The sequence below is a fragment of the Antrostomus carolinensis genome, unplaced genomic scaffold, assembly GCF_000700745.2.
Source record: "Antrostomus carolinensis isolate BGI_N321 unplaced genomic scaffold, ASM70074v2 scaffold7939, whole genome shotgun sequence".
Taxonomy (NCBI): Eukaryota; Metazoa; Chordata; class Aves; order Caprimulgiformes; family Caprimulgidae; genus Antrostomus; species Antrostomus carolinensis.
The window spans coordinates 48094-72343 of record NW_010339188.1 but is presented as its reverse complement, the minus strand read 5'-3'; the positions used below and the strand labels follow the sequence as shown (position 1 = coordinate 72343).

The 24250-nt window shown below is 38.2% G+C and overlaps 1 protein-coding gene across 1 annotated transcript in view; it reads right to left on the bottom strand.

The window, feature by feature from the left end:
• Positions 1 to 24250, bottom strand: part of LOC104530986 (ATP-binding cassette sub-family C member 9) — a 75317-nt gene that overhangs the window by 22323 nt on the left and 28744 nt on the right. Inside the window, exons 12-27 of the mRNA XM_010175740.2 lie at positions 23628 to 23790; positions 22951 to 22991; positions 21861 to 22003; positions 19239 to 19347; positions 17696 to 17806; positions 16671 to 16743; positions 14718 to 14823; positions 9331 to 9369; positions 7688 to 7789; positions 6214 to 6298; positions 5634 to 5714; positions 4160 to 4297; positions 3540 to 3665; positions 2882 to 2978; positions 1539 to 1768; positions 450 to 598 (exon numbers count right to left, since the gene is read on the bottom strand). Coding sequence (XP_010174042.1) covers positions 450 to 598; positions 1539 to 1768; positions 2882 to 2978; positions 3540 to 3665; positions 4160 to 4297; positions 5634 to 5714; positions 6214 to 6298; positions 7688 to 7789; positions 9331 to 9369; positions 14718 to 14823; positions 16671 to 16743; positions 17696 to 17806; positions 19239 to 19347; positions 21861 to 22003; positions 22951 to 22991; positions 23628 to 23790 — 1793 coding nt within the window. The remainder of the gene's footprint in view (positions 1 to 449; positions 599 to 1538; positions 1769 to 2881; positions 2979 to 3539; positions 3666 to 4159; positions 4298 to 5633; positions 5715 to 6213; positions 6299 to 7687; positions 7790 to 9330; positions 9370 to 14717; positions 14824 to 16670; positions 16744 to 17695; positions 17807 to 19238; positions 19348 to 21860; positions 22004 to 22950; positions 22992 to 23627; positions 23791 to 24250) is intronic.

The window sequence follows — 24250 nt, the reverse complement described above, 5'->3', positions numbered from 1 at the left end:
AGAACCATGATTAACTGTATTCATTATGCAGGCATGCTTTTGGCCATCCTACTGTCTCTGAGAGACTGTGGTTATCATGCACAGAACCTGTCCTTGGCCATCAGAAGAAGCTTGATGCCCACATCATTTGACTCCATGGCCATTGCTCAGGTTTGGAGCTGGGCGCCATAGAGCTAGAACTGCACTCAAAGCTTTCCTTGACACCCCAGCCTTGAAGGAGGTGCCAGCTATCTGACACATTTCATTCAGATAAAAAAGTGGGCATAATGTCACATGTTCTGACATGGAATTTGTCCCCTCTGCTCACTTCACTAGTTATTTTCCCTTTTTGAGGCCTTGAAGGAAGAGGGCAATTACAAGAGGTTTTCACAGGAGTATCCTCCTAGTTACAAAACCAGGACAGGTTTTGGTCATGTAAGTTTTCAGGAAGAACATTATTGTTGCTGTACCTGATTGGTCCAAGGATGATCTTGTTGAGGAGATTATGGTGTAGGTTCTTGGCTGCTGTGAGGCCCATCCACTCCACAGTCAGAGATGTGATGAGGCAAAGGACAATCCCTGCTCCAGAGAGGATGCTGAAGACAGCTACGTGATAAGTCTAATAAAATGACAAATATATCAATCCTAGAAATAAACACACATTTCTCTTTTCTACTAGGAAGTTGCCAAGCTACCTGGTACCAATCAGCTAGTAAGTTGCATCACTTATATTACATGCTTATATTAATATAATCTTTGAGAAATAAAAGAACTATGATGGAACTGCGATTCATGAAGTTTACATAATTAGAAGATCTGGCAGTTCTAAGATCCCTCAACCTACTGATGAGTACCCTTCAAGGCCTTGAAGTGATAGTACTTAAAACTGTGAAGATAAACTAACTGGACAAATACAGAAATATGTAAATTATTAGCCAAGAAACTCAGACAACCAAAGAAGAACCTCTCAAGAATTAAGGCATTTGAGAGATGTTGGAAAGTTCCACTTTATTAAGTTCAAGCACCACTAATATTCCCAGAGCAAATCCTAAACTAATCTGCCAGAGCTATAACACATTTAAGGCTTCTGAAAGTTTACGGAGTGGATTCCAGTGAGATATTTGTACATGAGTCAAATTTACTGCTATAAGCAGATTGTATTTAAGTAGTACATTTGAAGATATATATATATATATTTTTCTGGCAGGACATTACTGAACAGCCAGTACTTAGGAAAATGGGGTGAATGACTTAGTGTTAAAAAATGCAGATGGAAAAGTTTAGGATGAGATTCCTTCCTTTGAAAAGTCAGTCATTATTCTAACCTCACACATGCTTCTGTTTCAGTTTTGCATGTTTGAAAAGATTGATAAAATTTAGATTGTCTTATGTTTTATCATAAACAATTCATCCATTCCATATAATATCAAGTCTTACTATATCTATCTGTCTTTCCAATCTAGCTGGCTTCCAGATGAACAGTAAATAATTACTGTGGAACATTTTTTTTTTCCCCTGTCAGGGTCCAACATACGGCCCACCTTATTTGTATTCTCAGCATCATCAGTGTTCCTGACTTCATTTGTGTTGTCCATGGATGTCCATGTAGCCAGCCAATAGTCTATGGCCACTATAACGGAGTGTTTCAACAACTTTGAGAAAATCATCAGAAAGAGCAAGAAAAATCCTCCTGAGGTTAGGTATCTCCAGCAGGTTCTCCATGGCATCTTTGTTCTGAGCCTCAAGACAGTTGACATATTATCATCTTCATCTTCTTCCTCTTCTTCCTCTGTGACTCAGACAGTAGATCAAGTTAGCTGGGATTCAGTACTAAGAATTATACTGGATTTGATTGACTTTTTTGGTTTGGATTTGAATGGCAAACTGAAATTTGTCATTTCAAAACAGCGAATACTTCAGACATATTTTCTCAAGACTTCCCCTGTGCTCTTTGAGCAACTCCATAGACTGTCACTTTTTAACTAGTTACAGTTTCTGTCATAAATGTTTTTGTAAGTCAGTTCTTCAGTACTGACTATTTATAATAGAGAGTAGGCTTTTTATTTGTTTTTATTATACAGTCAGCAGAGCACTTTGTGTCACATGGAAGATTCTAGAAAGCTGCAATTAGTGCTTCCGTTGAGTTAAGGTGAAGCCTGCAGTTCATGTCTCCTCTTTCCTGGCACAAATTTACTGCTTGCCAGGAGTGACTCCTCCATTTAGGCATAGACTAGCATCCCAGGGATATTCCTGATGAGTCTTGTTGCCAGCTGCCAATATCCAACCGTGTCCCCCTCTGCCTGCCACCCCACTTTAAAAGTGACATGAATCTGAATCTGCAGCCTCTAAAATCACCAAGATCTGGGGAGAACAAGAAGCTAAGATTGAGAACAAAGCCTAAAATTTCTCCCTTAAACAGTCTCAGCTAGAAAAATAGCAGATTATCTCTATATCCAAAAAGGAATTGAAAATAGCAACAAGTTTGATCATGTGGTGATATACCAAGAGACCATAACTGATATCTCATGAGGGACAGGGCTACAGATGATTTAACATTATTGTGACAATGACTAGGCAGAACTACCTCAATTTGCATTAATAACAATTCTTATTGTTGTTTTACTTCTATCTCACCTCTTTCACACTACTTCCAAGCAGTATGAGTTAACAAAGAAATTAACTTGTTTTGGTACACTTTAGCCTTGCACAATGTTTAGAGAAACCTATGGAGAATCCTTTAAAGAAGTCATATTCTACACAGGTCAAAGTACTGGACTTTTCACTGTTATTACCAAGTGTCATCAATACTTTCATACTTTGGTGCTAAGAACTGCCAGCTGTTCAAGTGGGAAGGCAATGATACATGGTAATAGAGTAGATAAAGTGAAATGATAAAACATACCTTCATCTTCATCTTCCAGTTGTGATTTGGATTCTCTGGGGTACATGGCCCTTCTAAGAGTTTTTCTCTCAAGTGTAGTCTGATCAGCTTCCATATCCTGTAATTGGAAAAGGTATTTATTAATTTGAGAGCTTAGCTGTCTGCCATTGTGGTAGCACCAACAGTAACCTCAAGGAGACTATTTGTACGATTTATCTTACAGGATGCAAAAGCACAGTATTTTAGGATTTATCTTTCAGAAAGTCCCAGCTTGTCCACTTTCTCCCCTTTCTCTTTCTTCCATTATTTCATTCCCTCTCATCTGCAATGATATAAACTTCAAAAACAGTCTTTAGAGAATCCTAAATGCTCATAGTAATAACAGAATAAAAGGCTAAGAGATACTTTGGGAAGCCTCTTAGTCTGCCCCTTGCCCCAGCAAAGGACCAGTTGTGCACTGCATTCGAAAGGTTGTTTGCCTAATGCATCCTTACAAACCACCCATGACAGATACACCATACACTTCCTAGACAATCCTTTAGGTTCCTTACAGTTCATGTATTTTTTACATAATGTCTAGTTTAAAACTTGATTTCTGACATGGTTTGATGTTTTTAGAAATTAACTGACAAATATTTATCTTCAGAAAGATCATCCTCTCCCAAATGCTCCTATTTACCTTTTCCAATTCTTGATCTTGGCGATTCATCAAAGTTTTCCAGTGTTCATATAGCTCAATATCCTTGTTTTGGATATCCTTTAGTGTCCCTTCTCTAAGCACCATTCCATCCTTCATTGCTATGATCTAGGGGAGAAAGCATCAAATAGGTCTACTCAGCAACATAGATGCCATAATCACTGCCCTGGATCCTAGAAGACATGTCTCAGTATCAGTGAGCTTACTGTTGTGCAAATTTCTGTGTTCATTTTATTCAATATTTTATTAATAACTTAAGTTTGTTGACACAACTGATATATGGACACTTCTATAAGCCTTGCTTACCTGTACCTGCAAAAACATGGATAAGACATAATAAGTAATAGAGATATTTGCAATTAAGTCATAATTCGCCAGTGGCTTTCAATTGTAACAACCTACACAAATAATATAAAAATAAAATTGTTCCTTCTACTATAAAACCTGTACTATGTAAAGTGGCAGTTAACCACATGACATATGGAATTAAGAAGGAGGGACTCTACTACAGAGAAAAGTAGTGATCTCATTAAGTACTCTGCTGCTGATTTCAAGTTTATGTTCGTCAATAGCAAATCTTCATCATGGTTATCTCCTCTTACCCAGTCAGCATGTGGCAGATATTGTAACTTATGTGTCACCAGAACAAGAGTCCTCTTATCTTCTTGCAGAAATTTCAAAATCCCTTCCTGCATTAAATGATCACTTAAGTGAATGTCCAGAGCAGAGAATGGGTCATCCTGCAATTAAATAAAATTTAAAAATAATAGAAAAAATTGTTTTATTTCTTTCAGGAGTTTTTTTAAAAAAATAGAAAGCATCTGGCATTACTAATGTTTCATCTCTCTCCAATAACTAAGAACTAGTCAGAGGGCTGCCCTACGAAACAGTGAGCTAGAATCCATTCTTCTTCAGTCTGTAGCAATGGACTCAGTTAATTTTTTGTGTCTGGATGTGTGCAGTGCTGGTGCCACACTGACAGTGTAGAGTAATCCTGGTCAGAAACACCAGAACTGAAATTTCCCATACAGATTTGAAAATGCCAGGATCCAGCGCCAAGCTTGGGCCTAATTTTGATGGGAAACTGGCACAGGAAAGATAAAGTAGAGTTAAGAACTGTTCTAATTTCCTCCAAACTAAACTGGAGCTGTGCTTGGTCTTCACTTTGAGTGAGCGTGGCCAGCAACAAGACAACGTTCAGATAAGGTTATGAAGATGAAAACACTTTTTCTCTAAGAACAGAAGTCTCTAGTTAGTTTTGAAGAGGCTCAAATGGCCTCTTCATGAGAAGTAGCCTCCTGAAATTCCTGACATGCCTTGAAATTACTAACATAAAAGGGAAAGTTTTTCCAAATCCACAGCACTCTGCAGGAGAGTGCTGAACCCTCAGTCTGTTAATTTCTCACAAGTGGTTGTTTTGTGGTGCTTTTTCTTATCAGAAGTCCTGCTGATTTCAATGGGACTATCATAGAATCACAGAATGGTCTGGGTTGGAAGGGACCTTAAAGCTCATCCAGTTCCAACCCCCCTGCCAGCAGCAGGGACACCTTCCACTAGACCAGGTTGCTCAAAGCCTCATCCAACCTGGCCTTCAACACTTCCAGGGAGGAGCAGCCACAACTTGCTTGGGCAACCTGTTCTACTGTCTCATCACCCTCAGTAAATAATTCATTTCTAATATTTCATGTAAATCTACCCTCTTCCAGTCTGAAGCCATTACCCCTTGTTCTATCACTACCTGCTCTTGTAAAAAGTCCCTCCCCAGCCTTCCTGTAGGCCCCTTCAGGTACTAGAGTTGATAGTAGGTCACCACTGAGAGTGAGCAGAAGGCAGACAATCCATTCTACTCTTCCAGTGTTAATCTCTGTAGGAAATCTCACTTTCATCAGTCTCCCAGTGTATTTTGATGCTGCCTCCGGTGGATGTTTATTTCCTAGCTCTATAATTTGGGTTTGGAGTTGAGTACAAGTCCCTATAGTTTTCTAAATCTAACATAAATTTTTCTAAAGCTAAATATCAGGAATGATAGTTTTATTAGTAACTTTCCACGCTTTACCTGAAGAAGAAAAATCTTACCAAGAAGACAATGTTGGTGTTCTGATAGAGTGCTCGAGCTACACAGATTCTCTGTCGTTGGCCGCCACTTAAATTAATCCCCTAATGAGTATAATGGATCAGAAATATGCATCTTTGAATAAACATTATGATAGGACTTTAGAAATGTGATTTTTTTTTTTTACAATGATACAGAATTCCAATAAAAATAAAAAGCTATGTTAAAATGCTAATCCTGTTGATAAACAAGCATAATCCCCATATAATATCAGAAGAAAAATTATTATTCAGCAACTAATTATGGGTAAATGAAAATTATGAAGAGCTTCTCTAAGCACAGTAGCCTGCTGAGATTGAAAAATGCAACAAATATTAGCATGAAATTCTACAAGCAAAACATAGGACACTTGGATCAAAAAGTCCCATTTGAGAAACAGCTGAAGAAGGAAAAATGTTTTCAAATTTTTGCAATAACCCCTGGTGAATTACAATTATTTATCAATCTGGCAGCCCAACACAAACTAGATTGGTCTGTGTGACATCAGAGAGCACCTTCTTAATACATAAGCTAAGCAGACATAAAAACATTCATATTATTTACCCTTTCTCCAATTTCTGTCTGATCACCAAATGGCAGCAAATCAATGTCAGGTTGCAGAGAGCACGCATCTGTAACAGCTTTGTACCTGTTAAAACAATATGGTCATTGCAATTATTTAATAACCAGCCACTTACTTTGCTAACACAAAAACCTCCAGCTCAAATTCACTGTTATTAGGGCTGTATGATGGTTAAATAATTGCAAAAAATAAGTAGGGCTAAATGATTACTCAGCAACTAATCGTGGAGTGTTGTAAACTAAAATGACATATTTATTAGAGATCTTTATTGGCAAGCCAGCTTCTTAAAGACTGAATTATGAAAATTACTGAGTACATTCCTCCCTATTACGGAGCTGTTTTGCTGGACTCTGGAGTATTTGAAGCCATTTTCCCATGAGTTATTTATTCTTCCCCCTTTAGGTGCCTCTTCATTTATTTCAGTATAATACTACAGGAAAAAGGATCCTTACAGTGCTTCTGATATTGCCAGAACCAGGAAAGCACTTTGAAAACCTTGAAATTTGTTGTGAGATTTCTAGGTCTGTGGGGTATGACAGATAATCTGCTAATACACAGCTGGGATCTGATGATTTGAGTGATGCCATTCAGCCTTGCCCCTTGGATATGAGTGAAGTTAGGCTGATGGATGCAGTAGCTGAAGAATCTGGTCTCTGAAATTTTAGATGCTTATCTGGATTTTGAGATATTTGGTCATTGCTAAGCTTTATTAAGTGGGAATGGAGGCATACATCCTAACAAAGCACACACTGAGAGGAATGGGATGCATTTTTAATAACTTAAAACAAAAAGAGTGTTGCCTTTGAAAACATCAGCAATTTGTTTTCCTTAAGTCAAGTCACTTCTTCCACTGCATTTTTTAGCTGACCTTTTAGAAGGACACAAGAAGCATGTGCTGGATAGGCACAACAGAAGCTGTGCACCTCAGCTTTCACACTCCCTTCTCGTGTATTTCTAAAGGAAGAATTAAGGTTATTTCCTTGAGGCACCCCATCTTCATATATGCAGTAGTTTTGTAAAGTGGCTGCACCAGTATCTTGATCACAACAGGATTAGCACATAAATTCAGTGGAAACATGCCTAGAATCCCTATTTCCAGAGTCCTCTGGCAACCTCAGGTTTCATTAAACAAAACAAAAATACGTCAGTAGTCTCCAAAGATGAGATTCATCTCACCTAACTTTAGCTGCTTGAAAAATACACATATGGCTTCCGCTGTGTTCCACTGCTGCTGTATGATTTCTCACAAACATTTTAGACATGCACTCTAGTTAGAGGTTCAAATTTAAAACAGAAACCTCCCGTTGAGATGGCTAAAGTCAGGTTAGCTAAATCCACCCCAGGGTTAATGTGCCTTGATATTTTTTCAGAATCTACAAACATCCTCCAGAAGGAGAAGCCAAAAATGTCTTTAAAAGAAGCTGTCAGGTGTTTTTCAAGGGGGTTGATATTTACCTCTGTTTATTAAATGGACTCCCAAAGATAATGTTCTCCTCCACAGTTGCATTCAGCAGCCACGGCTTCTGAGCTGCGTAAGCCACTGAGTATCGATTTCTACTTAAGACAGATAAAAAGCATTAGTAAAAAGCCAAGCACCCACATTATGAAATTTCCGAGAATCAGGTTTTTTTGAAATTAATTTTATGAATGTGCATTCGTAATACAGGGAAACACAAGTAAAGCAACTGTTACAAAAGTGAAGGGAAGAATTGTAAATTAGATGCTTTTGTTAGAACAGCACCCACTCTCTCCCCTGATGGTAAAATCCACACTCTAGGTTGTATTCTATTCTACTATAAATGGTTGGTACCTACCTCAATTTTGTAACTGCAATTTCAGTCCAAAGGCAAATGATACATAATAAAAAATATTAAATTCTCACAGGAACAATTATTTTGTATTTTTTTCTCTAGTGTCAAAACAGGTAGTGAAAAGGCACTGTTCAAATGGCATCAGGAAACTTGCCTTGCTGCTTTCTGGAGTTTTAGATTATTTTACACAGCCGTGCACATGAAATACTTTTTTTCTCAGTGAATGTTTGTTTTGTTTTGTTTTTTCTTTTAAGTCTATTAATTCTTCAGTGGACTGACATGATATTGGAAAAGAGAACAGCTCAATGCAAATTGGAAGGAATCACTGCAATCTCCCAAGTACTACTTAGATTGACTTTAAACATGTCTAAATACCTAATGAAATGTGTACAACATGGGTATGAATGTTCCTCACATCTGGCTGTTTTGTCTCTATATGGCAAAAAAAGATCATGTAATTTCATAAATTTTTCTGAGGTGCCCAAGATGTGTGAAGAAGGAGATGTGAACTGGTACTGGTTTGTGGATCTGAGCGCTTATCTTCCTTCTCAGTCTCTTTGATGGTATTGCTTCAAACCAAACATTTGATATAACTTTGTATGTATGCATCTAGGACTTGCTATTGAGAGAGAGGGTGCTAGGGTATGAGAAATAGCTGGTTAGAAGCAATCAGTAGTATTCCAAAAATTTTAGGAGTTTTAGCAGTTCAGTATGCACTAGTATGAAATATATCCTCAGGGTTATCAGTAGCAAATCATGGTGTGGCTCCCAACCACAGCTATGTGTGCCACTACTTCACTATCATTTATGACATGTTTTTAATTTAGTGTGTTCTTCTTTTAAACCATCAGACCCTTTCACTGAAGCTAGGGGTGAACCACTGCTTGACTTCAGCTGGAGCACAGCCAGCTTCCTTTGCACGCCATGTGCCCTGCTCCATCATGTCAAGCAACGTGAAACCCAGTGCTGATCAGAAAACATGCAAACACATGGGAGGGTACAGGTAATGATGTCTTATATCTAGAGTCCCTGTCTCTATGGAGATGATGTCAAACAGGAACTGGGAGCACTGAACATCTTTCAGACAAGACTGAGGTAGTGGTACAATGGCTGGAGAAGATTGGGATCCACTGGATTTAACACAATCTGTCAGTTAATCCTAGAGTAAATCACTATTGACATGGTAAGAAAACACAGAGATGGCTGAGGGGTACAAAGATGAAGGTTTGAGGAAATTCTGAAGAAACAAATGAGTGTATTATGATACACTAAAAATAGAAATAATACCTTCTGGATGCTTCAAAAGAAGGATCAGTTTCATTTACACTGTAAGTTATGGTAAATGACATTTAGTAAGCAGGAATTATTAAAAAATAACAGTTTGTGCAAGTTTTATATACAGGCAAACTGGAGTTAAGTACGTATTTAAGACCTCAACATCACTTTGTGGTTTTTTTGTTCTTAAAGGAAAAATAAGGTCTCATTAAAAGTATATAGCTTTTCTAAATACAAGAGTTTCATATCTATAGTGCATAGCAGCTAAACAGGCAAGCTATGTTGTTAGAAAATGCATTAAGAATGGAAAGTGTATTGTAAAACCAATTAAAAATGAAATTATTAACAATGCCTGAGCACATAAAAGGTTGACAAGCAATAAGTTAGCTTCTCCACAGAGTTCCACCAATGACCTGCAAAAGTTAGTAACCACTTAATGTCAAATTTCTTCTGAAGCAAAGATAAGCTTTGCAGATATGATTTTGCCAGGTGCAAACACAGTTTTGAATCAGAACAGATTTTGAACCAGTTTGTAGCAGTAAGGCTGTATCAAGCCATGCATGGCACTACAACACGTAGGCTTTTCTTGTCAACCTCCACTTCTTAATGATCATATCCATGAAATACATTTTGAAGAACTTGCAATGGCAGTAATGACACAAATGATTTTGCAGCTCCCTCTGTTTCTTAATTGAGCTGTTAACAGTGTTGAGGGCATGGAATGGCAGTCAAAGCAGTTCTGGACCAGCAATGGTGCTCATGTCCAGGCATGGCCACACATCACTGCAAAGTGCAAAAATCAAAAAGAGTAAGTTTGTGCCAGGTAAATGGAAACAGGCATTAGAAAGGACTAGAAAAATGATATTAATGTGTTATTTGCCTGACTTAAAAAAATGCCAAACAAACAGATCCTCCCCTCCCAAGCCTCCGAATCCCCCAGATGAAGTATTTCACTGCTAAGACAGAAATGTCTGCTTGCCTACTGGGATACTGCATCTGCACTCATAAGCAGAGGATCCAGGTCTGTCAAAGGGCACAAAAATTCTAATAGCAGAGCCCCTGAATGCCAGACTTGCATATTAAGCATCTTCCCAAAATGCCAAAACTGAGAAATGTTACTTTCTGTGCTGCACATCAGGTCTCTAAGAACTTTGACAATTCATGCCTCCTAAAGTGCACAATCAGTGTGTTTCCTCTGTGCACTTATCGCCAGAGAAGATGATACATCAGAAGTTAATAAAGCCTGTTAGTTAACTCAGAAGGGTCAAAGAGCCATAAACTGAGGCTCAAAACAGACATTGCTTCACCGGAGTTGGACCTTTATTCAGCAGAAGCTTCCAGTCTTCTCTACAATGGGAAAAAGTTACAAGAAAGCAAAAGATGGAGTCTAATGAAAGATTAAAGAGGTCAAGCCAAATGAAAAATAATAAAACCTCCATTTCCTCTATCAAAAAACCCCCAAACTTCTATCAGCAGAACATTGCAATGGTAGAGAAAGGGATAATGCTTTCACGTATACATTTGGGAGTGGCCTCTGAAGTGCAATTTAACAAAAACTGGGCACAAGCCTTGCGAGACCCTTTGTAATTACATACCAGATTTAATATGCTCACCATTATAATCAAATAGATTATCTGAATGAGCAAGGACTAAATTTAGGATCTCAATTTCTTAAACTCTTCTTCCTTAGTTAGAAATTTCACTCCGTGCTTTGCTTGACAAATACATTTTAATTCTTCCAAATTCTGAGTGAGATTTCTGTGAGAACCCACGTTCATTAGTAATCTCATGAATAAACACATTTAAGACTTTTGCTGAGCTGGGGCCTTCACAAATAAGGGGATTAAGTATTTGGTGTTGTATTTTATTACCCTACTGAATCTGAGAGAGTAATGCAATTGCAGGGCATGGGAGTGGGCTGAAACTGAAGTTCCTGACATTTCTGAAAAGAGTATTTTATTTTCCCACTGGGATTAGTAATCTTGGCTCTAATTTCTTTATTTATTGAAATGTGGCTATTCATACTGATCATTATTCTGTACTATAAAATATACATATTCCCCAAAATTTGTCATGGTGAGTTCAAGTCTGAAATGGTAGGAAAGACCAAACTGCTTAGATTGATTTGATTTTTTAATAAGATTTTGAGTATAGAAGCTGATCTGTCAGAAATTTACTTAAATCAAAATTTTAAGGGAAAGTCAGAAAGAAAACTTTTTCAAATTTTGACAACTTTTATGCTAACTCTGAATGTTTTAAAATAGATTAATGTGTGTCTCACCAGGCACAGATTCCTGCAGCCTACGAAATGAAAATGGAAGAGAAAAAAGGGATAAAAAAAATCTCTAGGATAGGGTTCTGTAACAGCAAAATAAACCATTTCCTCTGCTAATATAAGCAAGAGATTTGAGGCAAGTCAAAGACTGAGCATCTACAGAAATTCTATCCAGCAGTTTGGAGGAATGTGTTTCCATCCCTGCAACCAGCCATAGCAGCACAGCAGCACTAGTAGATACGCTGACCTTGGCTACTGACATTTATCTGACTGGCCATTTCTCCATCTATGGGTAATGCTCTTCAGTGTTTTCTATGAGCTCCTCTGGCTCCAACCTTTTGGTAAGCAGTGGTACTTGGTAATCCTTCTGAGGGGAGCACTGACTTTTCCTAATTTTTCTTGAAGCTGTTCATAGCTTGAGGGCAGAACAGGCCATTTGGGAGGATCTGTTTCATCATTCTTTGTGTTTCTCATGCTTTTCACTTAGTACACAACAACCTGTTTGCGTTCAATGTACAGAAATATATACCAAGTGAAGGTCTTCCACTTAGCCACTCTGCTTGGCAGTCTGAGAAGATGGTTCTGACTGTTTGGCTTGGTGGGGATGAGGGGAATACATGTCTCTTCATATTCCCCACATCTCTCCCTGCATAGACATAATAACTCAGATCTGAAACAGACTCAGCTGAATCAGTGCACCCAGCTAGCCTCATGCTTCTGTGTTTAAGAAGCCTCTCTAGGTGATTGCTTACTGGGAAAACCAAAAGCCAGCGGCTTGTAATGTGTCTGAAGTACATCTCATGTAAGTGGGAAGAACTGAGATCTGACCCATAAGATTTGCCCTGGCCAAGATCTGTTCCAGAAAAATACACTAACATGCTTTTTTTCCTAAGATCCCAAACCGGTGACAACCCTGACATCAGGACATACAGCTCTCACTGCAGACAACCACAACAGCAACAGGGTATTCATGTCCCATGATGGGTTTTCACAATGATGCATTGCAGGATTGCGTCCATGTAACTGGGGCTGAAATCAGATCCACCATTACCATCACTGTGTTGTTACACCTGAATTTGTTGGGGAGTTGACCTAGCCTGCATTTCATCCCTGGATCAGTAGCTGCGTTAGTCATGCATGTGGAATCACATGGGAGGGGATTTAAAAGAGTAAATAGGACTTTTATTATGGTTTTGTAAAGTACAGGATCCACTTAGTTAAATACCTGAAGTATCCTTCTGTATTCATCTCTCTGTCAGGCAGTCTGAAATTATCATCAAAACATGACCATGTTTGCATCAGCTATATCACAGTACTGAATTACAGTTTGCAATGAAAAAAAGTCACTCAGTAAGGTCTGAGATGCTTGCAAAAACCTGAGTGAGTTTCCTGCTTGGTTATGTACAGACTGCTAATCAGCTGTCTGAAATATGATCTTAATCCCTCTGGAACAATGTGAAACTTAAATAGTATTTCATAATCTTTCTCTACTCTCTTTCCAAGATTTCCCTTTCTGTCTAAACTTCCTAAGATTCCATATCTTTCTCTAGGACAAATTTGATTCTTTCTCAAATATACCTTTGAAAACAGCCGTGCGAATAATTTTAAGGTACAGTCTAGTCCTTGCATTTTCTTAAACTGTTCAGAAAAAAAAGCCTGATTATGGAAGTCAAAATCTTTGTTATATGTCTCAAAGAAATTAACTGTGGTAAGTCACATATTCTTCTTCTTTCAAAGCTTAAACTCGCATGTAATGAAACTAAAGTTCGTCTTGCCTTGGCTCCAACTGTACCTGCTACTCCAGTGAGATCATGCATTTAGAATAGCAGACAGTGAAATATGGCTGGGGAACAAAAAATGCCATGCATACTAGCATGGGAAAAGGAAAAATATCCAGCCTGCAACACTGCTGTAAGAAAAAGATGACAAAGGAGGTTACTAGTCAAGGGATAGAGCAAGAAAGTATTGGTCTCTGACAAAATTCACCCCTTCTCGTCCTCAAAAAGCCAATTAAGAAGAGTTTGGCTGCTAGTTTTAAGGAAACAGAACTGATCTTTAAAATCAAAGAACAAGTCCTGGGGTTACAGCACATCCCTTCCACAGCCTCTGCCCTGCTGGGCTGGCAGAGCAGTCACTGCCCCGCTTAGTTTCTGTAGGAACTTCTCATTCAGTGGGTCCAAATTCATGTGAATCCTGAGGCCTGACCTCACTGGTAGTTCCCTCTTCAGCAACAGTTTCTTCACAGCCTTTAGTCCTTAGGTATTTGGTGTCCTCAGGCTGCTTTCTAAATGTATTACTGTGAAGAGTAACCCTGACTTCCATACGTGAGGCTTGGGGAGATCCATGGAAGGGCAAAAGAATAGTTCACGTTATTATATCACCTCTTTTTCTGCTATCAGCAGCAGCATCACTGGTAGGAAAAGACAACCTTCCCTGTGTGCTGGTACCCCACTACTGACTGAAGAAGCTCCAGCCTGTTATGCTTTCACAGGTGTGTAGAGTAACAGCATAATTAGATAGGAATTCAAACTGGAGCACTGTTTTGCCTTTTACATGTTAACGATGCCACTCCTTCAATGCATCTTGAAGAATTTAATTCTTTGCACAACCTGAGTTGCAAGTACTATCTGAAATGTTACTAGACTACAAACACCTTTGATGAAACACTACAAAAGTAACTTGCACCTCGTTGTTCTTATCAAAAGGGGGTTTGGAGACAGCATGGCAATGAGTGTTATTTGCTGCAAGACTGTCTTAATTATAGTGAGGACCGTAAATCCAGAGCCAAATCCCACCACAGAAGACAACTGGATAACAGAAATAGAATATGCTTTCTATTTCATTTGATAGGGATAATATATCAGATATTGTAGTATATTAATATATTAGATATTAATCATCAGACTAGCCCCTTTCCCTTCCTGAGGCAGTCAGATCTGAACCATGAACAGAACAGCTATGAAAATTCTTCCTATGTTTGCAGGTGATGCCCTACAGAGAGGATCTGAGTGATGATAATAATTTAATATGCAGTTCTGAGACCTGAAGTTTACATTTCTCAAAGCAAAACCCAGCACACTCCTTTTTAAATGAATACAGCAGTTAATAGCTGTATGAAACTTACTTGCTCCAGTGAACTTTTCCTTCCAGCGTCTGCATCTCTCCCAATATAGCAAGGAGAAGTGATGACTTGCCACAGCCAACTTGACCCACAATCATTGTCATCTGACCTATGATAATAATAACAAACACATTTTCAAAAAAAGCCCAGTTCTACTCAAGTCCACAAGGTCCAACTAGACCCAATTCTAAGCTGCTTAAAATAGTTGGTTACATTTGTTAGTATTCACTACAAAAATGGGCAATACTGCATGTATTTGACTATGGAAATGTGCATTAATGGACAGTACAAGTACACACTAATGTCCAATGAAATGAGACTACTGCTTTGACATGTATTACCAAAAATTGTATGGGAGTGCCTTACTTTATTGAAGTTTTTTAGGGTCAAATGATGCAAAATGGGGAGCAATTTAGTCTATGGTTCCATAAAAATTCAAGCTGATCTAATAAAGTGAGTGCAACTGAAAGAAGATCCATTACTCTTTTCTTCCTTTGCTGTATTCCTTCTTCCCTCACCACCCCTTTCCTATCTTCAGTCCTACTCCTTAGTGGCAATGCTGCTTCTCAGATCTTCCTATAAACTAACTGAACTCACTAACTGTGCTAGCTCATGCAGTTGCCAGGTAAGCTTCTCACTAGCTGGGAAGTTAATGGTTTTATTTCTTCCAAAGGAGGTAAACACTTAGACTGGCTCACCCAGCTTGTAAACTCATGGCCTTAGATTGTAAACTCCTTAGAGCAAAGACTTTCTGTTGGTGTTGTATGTGGCACTGGGCCAACACAAAGAAGTGTTCATCCATGTCTAGGATGCCTAATGCTACAGTGAAACAAATGATACAGACTTTGGGATTACCGATAGTACTTTGGGATTAAAAAATCTGTGACATCTAAAATGTGTCAACCTAACGTAATACACTATTTTAAAACTAAGTACTTGATAGGATATAAAAATAAAACATGAGAATATTTAATAACATGAAATTCCAACAGTGTTAGGAATTTTACAATATCAAGTTACTACTTTTTTGCACTTGCTACCTAAGTCTTGCACAGACTACCTGTGGAACTCCTAGCCAAAAGACATTGAGGATGCAAGAAATCACAGGAGCTCAGCTGAACAAAGAGAAATTAATTGAAAGAAAAAATCATTGAGGATTTCTTGACAGACAAACTGCATGAGGCTCAAGGAATTCTCTGAGATTAAAATAGTTGTAAATGGAGAGACTGTACTGTTGAAGAATGGTAAGAGAGGTATAACATTGAGTGCTGTGTACCTCTGCACCCACTTGTATTCTCTGCTGGAAATAAAATACTGAATTAGGTGGACCCTTGGTTTGAATGAGCCTGGAGTTCTCCCTCTTTCTTTTTAAATTTGTCTAGTAAAAATAATAGTTATTTTTTGCACCCATCTTTTTCATATTTATTCTTACTCTTGACTTTGTTCTTGCTATTATTAAAACTATGTAAACTATATAGGTATATAAAATAATGTAATTTTTTGTGTATTTATAGTACTTTAGGTTAATTATATAGCCATATGACCAATACAGTTCATGAACTTGTATCATAGAATCATAGAATAGTTTGGTTGGAAAAGACCATTATGATCATCTAGTCCAACTGTAAACCCAGCATTGCCAAGTTCACAACTAAACCATGTCCCCAGGTACCACATCTACACGTCCCTTCAATACCTCCAGGGGTGGTGACTCCACCACTTCCCTGAGCAGCTTGTTCCAATACTTGACAACCCTTCCAGTGAAGAATTTTTTCCCAATATCCAACCTAAACCTCCCCTGGTGTAACTCAAGACCTTACATTTTTAACCTTCACTTTCTCTTATAAAAATATATCTGTGTGGTTTTGAGCTTTTTACAACATCAAGAAACAGAATTAGTAGCAATATGTTATTACACGTATAATGTATAATATTTAAGGTGTACATTTATCTTACCTGTTGGGATTCTGATGTTTATGTTGGACAATGTAGCTAAACCACTTCCCCACGAAAAGTAGCCATTGGTCACCTACAAAACAATTACCACATGTCAGAGATATAAACAAATAAGGGTAAAAAAATAGAATGTCTAGTTTGCATTTAAAATATGTTACTGAAATAAATTTGTGATTAACAGACTTGGTGAGGTATGCTCACAGACAAAAACGGAAGTTAGGTTAATAAAGATTGCCAAACTCAGAAAAGTTTGTGAACAAGAAAAGTTATACACACAAAATATATATACTGTATAAAATGCAATAAAGGGATGATCTGGAGCTGAACTCTAACGAACACTTTAATGCTGTCAAGTGTAAAACCAAAGAGTAAGAATAATAATCACAAGATCTCACAAGTGACAATCTAAATAGCATAGCTTATCAAGGAATGAATCATCCTGTATATTGTGATATGCAGCCTCTTGTGATTAGATTCTCAAAGTATAAATTGAATGTTCACAGGGTTTATGCTGGACATAAGAAAAATGCTCCCCAGTGTACACTAGCCTTTTTGTACTTTCTTTGGAGTTGACAGGGCCATGAAACATTCTTTGCACAGAGTGCAAGGACACGTGTGGGGAAAATTTGGCCAACATGATGTAAAATAAGGTCAGAATAAATAACATATCATAATAAATGTCAAAATATGATTAAAAAGTTTTGATCTTGGTTCAGGCAGTGAGACAGAAATGTGTGAAGGGAAAGCCTAAAAAAAAAAATCTATATTAATTTTTGCATATCAGATTATCTAGGTTTTGTTCTTTTAGACTCATGATGCCTCTGTTTCCTGAGAAGACAATCAACTACAAAGATTTAGTCTGTAATGAATTCTTCTCACTTCTTACTAAAGTGCTAATTTATTTAAGGGCTTGCTCTTGCAATGGACAATTTGCCTTTGGAAGAACAGCAGCAATTGGGCACCATCTGGTACTGTTGCAGGAGGACCTGCTCCTCGTAAAGAATGAGACAATGTTTTCAAACCACCTTGATTGCAATATCATCTATCTCCACAGGACGTGTTTGCTTCCTTGTTGGCTGATCATAGCTTTCAAGCTGATACCTCAAGGGCTGCCTCCTGTTGATGGCCTTGGTGTGCTACAAAGTGAAATGAAGAAAGGACAAAAGTTTGAATTCTCAAGAGAGGACAGCATTTGGTTCCTTATAAAACAGACAATCCATTCCTTTTCTTACCATCTTTCTAGGTCACAAGAAGAAACCAGTGCTTTTCAATATGTGTGATAATAAAGACACACTACTGTGATGCACATATTGCGATGTTTCAAACATCCTTAACTGAAGCACGGGGAATATCTTTCTGATTTTGGTTTCCCATGCATAATCATCCCAAATTTCAGCTCTGTCATCCTCCTCAAACCACTAGGTAAGTCTTCCCTACCTGAGGTAGCTCCAAACAAAGCTGTATCTGTAACAGTGTAATGGCATGCAGAGTTACCAGTTTGGTTCTTGGAAGCAGAATAGCTGCAGGAGCAAGAAGCTTATCAAATTAGCTTGTGCAGAGTAACTTGCTAATGCATAGTAGTGATTGTGGAGCTACCTCATCCAGAGCTGTGGTATTTGTAAGCACTGCTGCATTCAGCTGAGTCAGCATTATCTTAATGATTCCTTACAGCTGGGCTGTCTACAGTGAATTATTTAATCTTTACAGCCGTTACCTTTATTTTCTCTCTCCCCATCATTTAAACTTTATCTGTCTCTCTGTAGGACTGTGCAATAGGTGGACAAGAGAAACAAAACCAAATGCTGAAACAATTTAATCTTTGTTTCCTTTATTATAATTGTAAAGCCAGAGAAACAAGAAACGTTGTTCTAGGTTGGCAAACTAATTTAATTAATCTTGAATTAATTAATCTGCACACTTATTTTGTGCTAAGCCTTTCTATTGCTGTCTGCAAATTTCAGTCACATTTCAAATGACATAATCAGTTTGAAACAGTTGAACTATCTAGCTTTAGAAAACTGCCCCAATGAAAAAATACCCTTTGCCAAATTATCTCCCTTGGAGTTTTTTGCCCTCAAATTTTGCTCAAATTCACTATATGTTTAACACTCTTCAAACAGCATTTTGGAATGAATTCCTATTTCACAAAGTTTAGTATTGTTTTTCCCACCTCCTACTCTGAATTTCCCAGAGCAGGAATCAGTCCTACCTAAAGATGCTCAACATATGATGGCTTATATTGGCAATAGACAGTACAAACCCCATAACCACAAGAAATGCACCCGGGACTTTTATAAAAACTGAGAAGGTTGAATTTGAACCATGTGTAAATGTATTAGTCTGTTAAGAGGTTTTTTGTTACTATGGGCACTTCAGCAATGCTTAAGTGTATTTGACCCTTCATGTCATAGAAACACAGAAATGCCAACATGGAAGAGGCAAAACTGGTCAATGTTAGAGTCGGGCAGGAAGCCAAAACTCTCCAGCTCTATCAGCTAGGCCATCAGCCTTGTATGGGGTTGTAGGGCCTCTCCACTTTGAAATTCTGTGTCATAAAACAACACTTACAAGTCCTGTGTGCTTCTTACAGGATTCATAAGCTACAGAGCTGTCTCCACCTCTCCAACTGTCATCTCCAATCTCATCACTCAGGAGAAACTCATTCAGCTTCTGTACACTTGAAAGAAAACAGGACAATGTGGTAAATAAACCCAGGTTTCCATGAGTACGTTTCCATTTTTGTGCAGTCCAGCCAGCAGGACGTAACAGAAATGTTCCAAAAGAAGTTCCTGAGATACTTTTGTTTTCCTATTGGACTGTCTGCCATCCTGATGGCAAGTGAAAAATTATTCATGTGGAAGAAGGATAGATGAAAATAATTAAACATCGTACTCATAGCTGGGAACAAAGTGGAGATCTAGTCATGTGAATGCCACTAGAGCTCTGTGGGAATGGTTTCCATCTTGGCAGGTGTATCTCTTCTATGCCTTTCTCATGCCTACACACAGTCAGGATGCATAAATACTTAAATTCACCCATCTATATCCTCTGAAAATGCCAGTGCACTAGGTGCACCCTGAACACAGCTTTTGCATACGCTGCACGCAAACAGGACTGACTCCTGCACAAATCAGCACAGACATGGCCAACCTTGGAGAAATACAGCAAGAACAATCCTTGCCTACTGCTTAAAACTGTCCCCTGGGAAATATAGCACACGGTTTCAATTCTTTTCTCATCACAGAAAGATCTGATCCAACTTTCTGCACCATTTCCTTTCAGAGTGTCGTAAGCACCTGACTCTTTTATCCTTCTGGGGAAGAGATGAACAAAAGCACCCACCAGTCATGGTGAAGCTATGTTACTTTGCAAAAACTACAATCAAAGTGCATTGAGACAGAGACAGAGACAGCAGGAGGACACATGACTTCAGATCAGGAATTTGAGCATTAATCTGCAAATGGGAAGTAGTCCTGTTTCAAGGCCTGTCTGAGCATTTCGTATTAAATTCTCAATACATGTTCAAGCCACAGCAATGCTGGTTAGCAAGAAAACACTGCTATTGTCATTATTTCCTCCTGCCAGCATACCTGTTCCTATCTCCTCTTTGGAAAGGAAGATTTACATGTCTAACTCCCACATCAGAATTGCAATCTTACATAAGTGCATCAAGCAAGAATTTATCTTCTTGTAGAAAAGGCCTCGTTCTGATCATCTGCCTAAGAAGACATCAACTATTACGTTGCATTTGAATGAGGACAGGTACCCTCAAAAGCTTTCATGATGCTAGAACTAATCTTTGCAATAAAATGGAGATTCTGACCAAAGTATAAGCTCTTAATCATAACACAAACAAGTGCATACTCATATACATGTATTTGATTGATCATAGAGCCATGGAGTGGCCAAGCATGCATTCTTCATTCTTCACTTGTGGGACATGATGTTCATGGGAGAAAGATGTTAGGAAATAAGTTTGCTGAAGAGTAAAGTTTGTTTTGGCAAATATGGTCTTTAAATACTGTCCTCAGGGATGTCCAGCAGTGCTAAGAGAAATGTATGCACCATTTTGATATTAGGGCTATGCTAAATGTAGTGCAGAGATTTAGAGGCTGGGATGATTTCTAAAGGAGACTTGAGATTTTCCACTAGACAAAAATAATTTTCAAACCAGGGAAAATCTCGCATGTGGCTTTGCTGCTGCTTCAGTAAAAAAAAAAAACCCTATTTATTGTTTTGTTTGGTTTTTTTTTTTTAAGTGAGTGTGGTGCTGGCAAGTGACAGCTGTGGAGCCTGAAGTCCCCTTGACTGCAGCGGCATCAGCAATGCAATACCTTGATGGTGTTCCTCAGTCTTGGCAAGAAGGGGCTATGTTTCTGGGTAGGAAGGTTAGTTTGGTCTTCACATCCTGCTCGTGCTTGGCATCTGACATGTTACTGCCAGTCAGGTATCAGTTTGTGCCTCTTGGGACATCTTGGCAGTGTGTATGTCTACATAACTGCCCCATGACCATGACTCTTTCCATACAGACCACTGACACAACAACCGAAAGTCTGAAATTTAACTTACTACCAACCAGCCATTCACGGGAACAGCATCTCCTCTGTAAGAGAAACTCTCTAGGGCTCAGCTTTCCTTAAGTAACTAGTCCTTCAGTGTCCAATTTTCCTCCATCCTCTCTTTCTGAAGAGAGTCCATGCTAGTGCTAGACAATGAGAGAGAAGACAATACTAAATTCTCACTTAAAGCCCAAACCACCCTTTGTGGAGGCAGAGTTAAGTCAGTTGCTCTTTCTTGCATCAGCAGGGCCAGCTTTGCTTGATAGCTTCATGCCAGACTCATCTCCCTCTGTGTTGACAAGAGGCCAGAAAAGTACTAGGTGAGAGCGATGGTGGGTGGCTACACTGTGAGAAGAGGAGCATATCCCAAGGAAGGCTGGTCCAGCTTTGAATTTGGACTGCCAAACTTGGTGAAATTATACAAAAAGAATGGAACATTTCTTTGCCTCTGTACCATGTAGTAAAAAGAAATTGTTACTTTGATTTCTCTCACATTTTTGCACATCGGAGGCTCAACTCTGAATCCTCTTCCATGCGAGCAGGTAGAAACAACTTTTTTCTCCAGTACCTTCCATGTTGTATTACTGAACATATATGTTCAAGACTTAGAGAAATTAGAATGTCCACTTACCTTATGATAGCCTTGACTGCAAAACGAACCACAGTGGAGAGCAGGAACAGTGGTGTGACCAGGATGTGAAACAAGGACAGTGATGCAAAGGCCTGGGCAGGCTGCAGCGGCTTGTCATTGGTATACGCGTAAGTCACAAAGGTCTGTCACATCATGAAAAGAGCATGTCAGGATAAGGACTCTTGAAAAATATGGACAAGGACAGCAAGTAAAATATTTTGCTCAACTAAGGCCAGTGACTATATTCCCCAGTTTATTGGGAATCCCAGTAAACTGAAGAGAAAGGTTGTCTTCTATTAAAGTGAAAAAGATTTTTAAAACTTGTCAATGATTTCAAGAAATTTACACATTTAGGAATGAAAAAAAAAATATTTGTAAAATAAAAGCATTTAGTTTTGCAAAGTTTTCTAATTGACTTCAGAGTTTAGAGGAAACAAAAACCCCAGAAAAATCAGTAAGAGTCTAATATATCTTACAGGGTGTTTTTCACAGATGCAGAGTTATGGTTGTATTTAATCCAATTCTGGTACATCCTGTCAGCATACTTTGAGTAATGCCCTCAGAATTTGGTCTATGAAGGCTCCTTACTGACCAGCATGCCACAGTTCCTCTAGTGCATTAGGCTGAGATTTAAACCTGGCCAGAGCAGAAGCAAAATTGATTTCTCCTTAAACTACAGAGTACCCTTTCTTGAATACTGAAATGGTGGTTTATAATGCACTTTGAAACAGGAACGATTTTTGCTGCTAGACTATAGAAAAGCAGAGCCACCCAAAACCCCTTCAAAATGAAAGCTTCTCAAAATGGGTCTTCTTTCAAGTTGCAATGATATTTTTTCTTTATTTCTTATAAGTCTGGGGGTTTTTTTGTTGTTGTTTTTACCAATCCAAACCACAGCTGGTGAAATACCAGCTCTGGGAATGGGCACTTCCAGTGTCATGCTATCCTACAGTTAGCAGGGGCACATTAACTCATCTGCTGATTTTATGAGAAACATGTCCTACAATGACAATGGTGTCCTTTCTTTCTTTCTCCCCCACTCTTTTTCTCTCCCTTTGTACAAGGAAAAGTGAAAAAACCCATATCTTACTGCAAGAACAGCTGCTATTGGTATGGCCGCATTCATAAAAACTGTGAAAGAGAAATAAAATAAGCATCAGATTATATGAGATTAGAAAAAACAGATTACAATGAGTTGTATGGCATTAGAAGAATTCAGTTATTTCCAGTTGAAGTAATTAAAACCCCCAAAGGAAAATTCCTCTGCAGGAAGAAATTTTCTTCCATGACAAAGAGACATCTTAAACACACAAACAAATAAGCCAAGGAATTATTTAACTTGTATACTTTACTGAAGGAGGATAAAAAGTTTCATGTGCACAGTTATTGTGCAATGCAACTGAAACATTACACTCTCAGCTTTTCTACGTTACAGAAAATACAATTTTTCAGACATTAATTTATCTTTGCTATAATCAGAGCTGCTAATAATATCTGGAGCCTCCTTAGTATAAAGCAACTCATAACCATAATGTTGTAATGAAGGTGACAGAAAACATGCTACCAAAAAAATCAACAAGATATGCTCTATATTTTCAAGTTTCCATGTTATATATTTGTCATGCCTTTTTATTTTAATCACATTCCACACACATGCACAAAAAAAATGCCATAGGCACAGTTGTATCTCACTTGACTTGAAGTCAGGAGGAATGTTGACATGAAGAACAAGATCCATTTCTGAGCATGAAGAACAAAGTTACTTACTGGAAAGAGATGTATGAAGCGCAAAGGTTTTGAGACTGGTGAGTTCCTTCATTCTCGTCTCTTCCACGCTGGTACAAAATATGTGCTCCCAGGCATACAGCTTTAATAACTTAATGCCTTTTAGTATCTCATTGGTTTTCTTTAATCTCTCAGTAGAATAGTCCTTCATTTCAAAACAAAACAAGGATAAGAAATTGATAATAGTTTGTAGTTTTAATGAGAAGATGCTCTTTTCCCTTCACTTCTGTTGTAAAATTCATTAAAGATTTATGATTTTGTTTGTGATTTTGGACAGACATCCAGTTAACATACTGAGTAAAACAGTATAAAATTCCATGTTCTTTGGAGACTTTAAAATGCTTACAATCATGAGAGGAGATTAAGTGACCCAGTTGTGAAAAGAAAAATAAAGCAAAACATCTGAGTCCTTCAAATAGAGGATGAAAGGCAGGGAGGTGGATTAGTAGGTCAATAGTGTCTGTAAGAACAGAGAGAAAACTACATGTGTGTAATCACGGATATAAAATTCATTCTGGGATTCATAAAGACCAGTCACGAAAACAAGTGAGATGTTTATTTAGCTAATCACCCCTCAACAGAAAACAGTAATCACAAATTTTGGT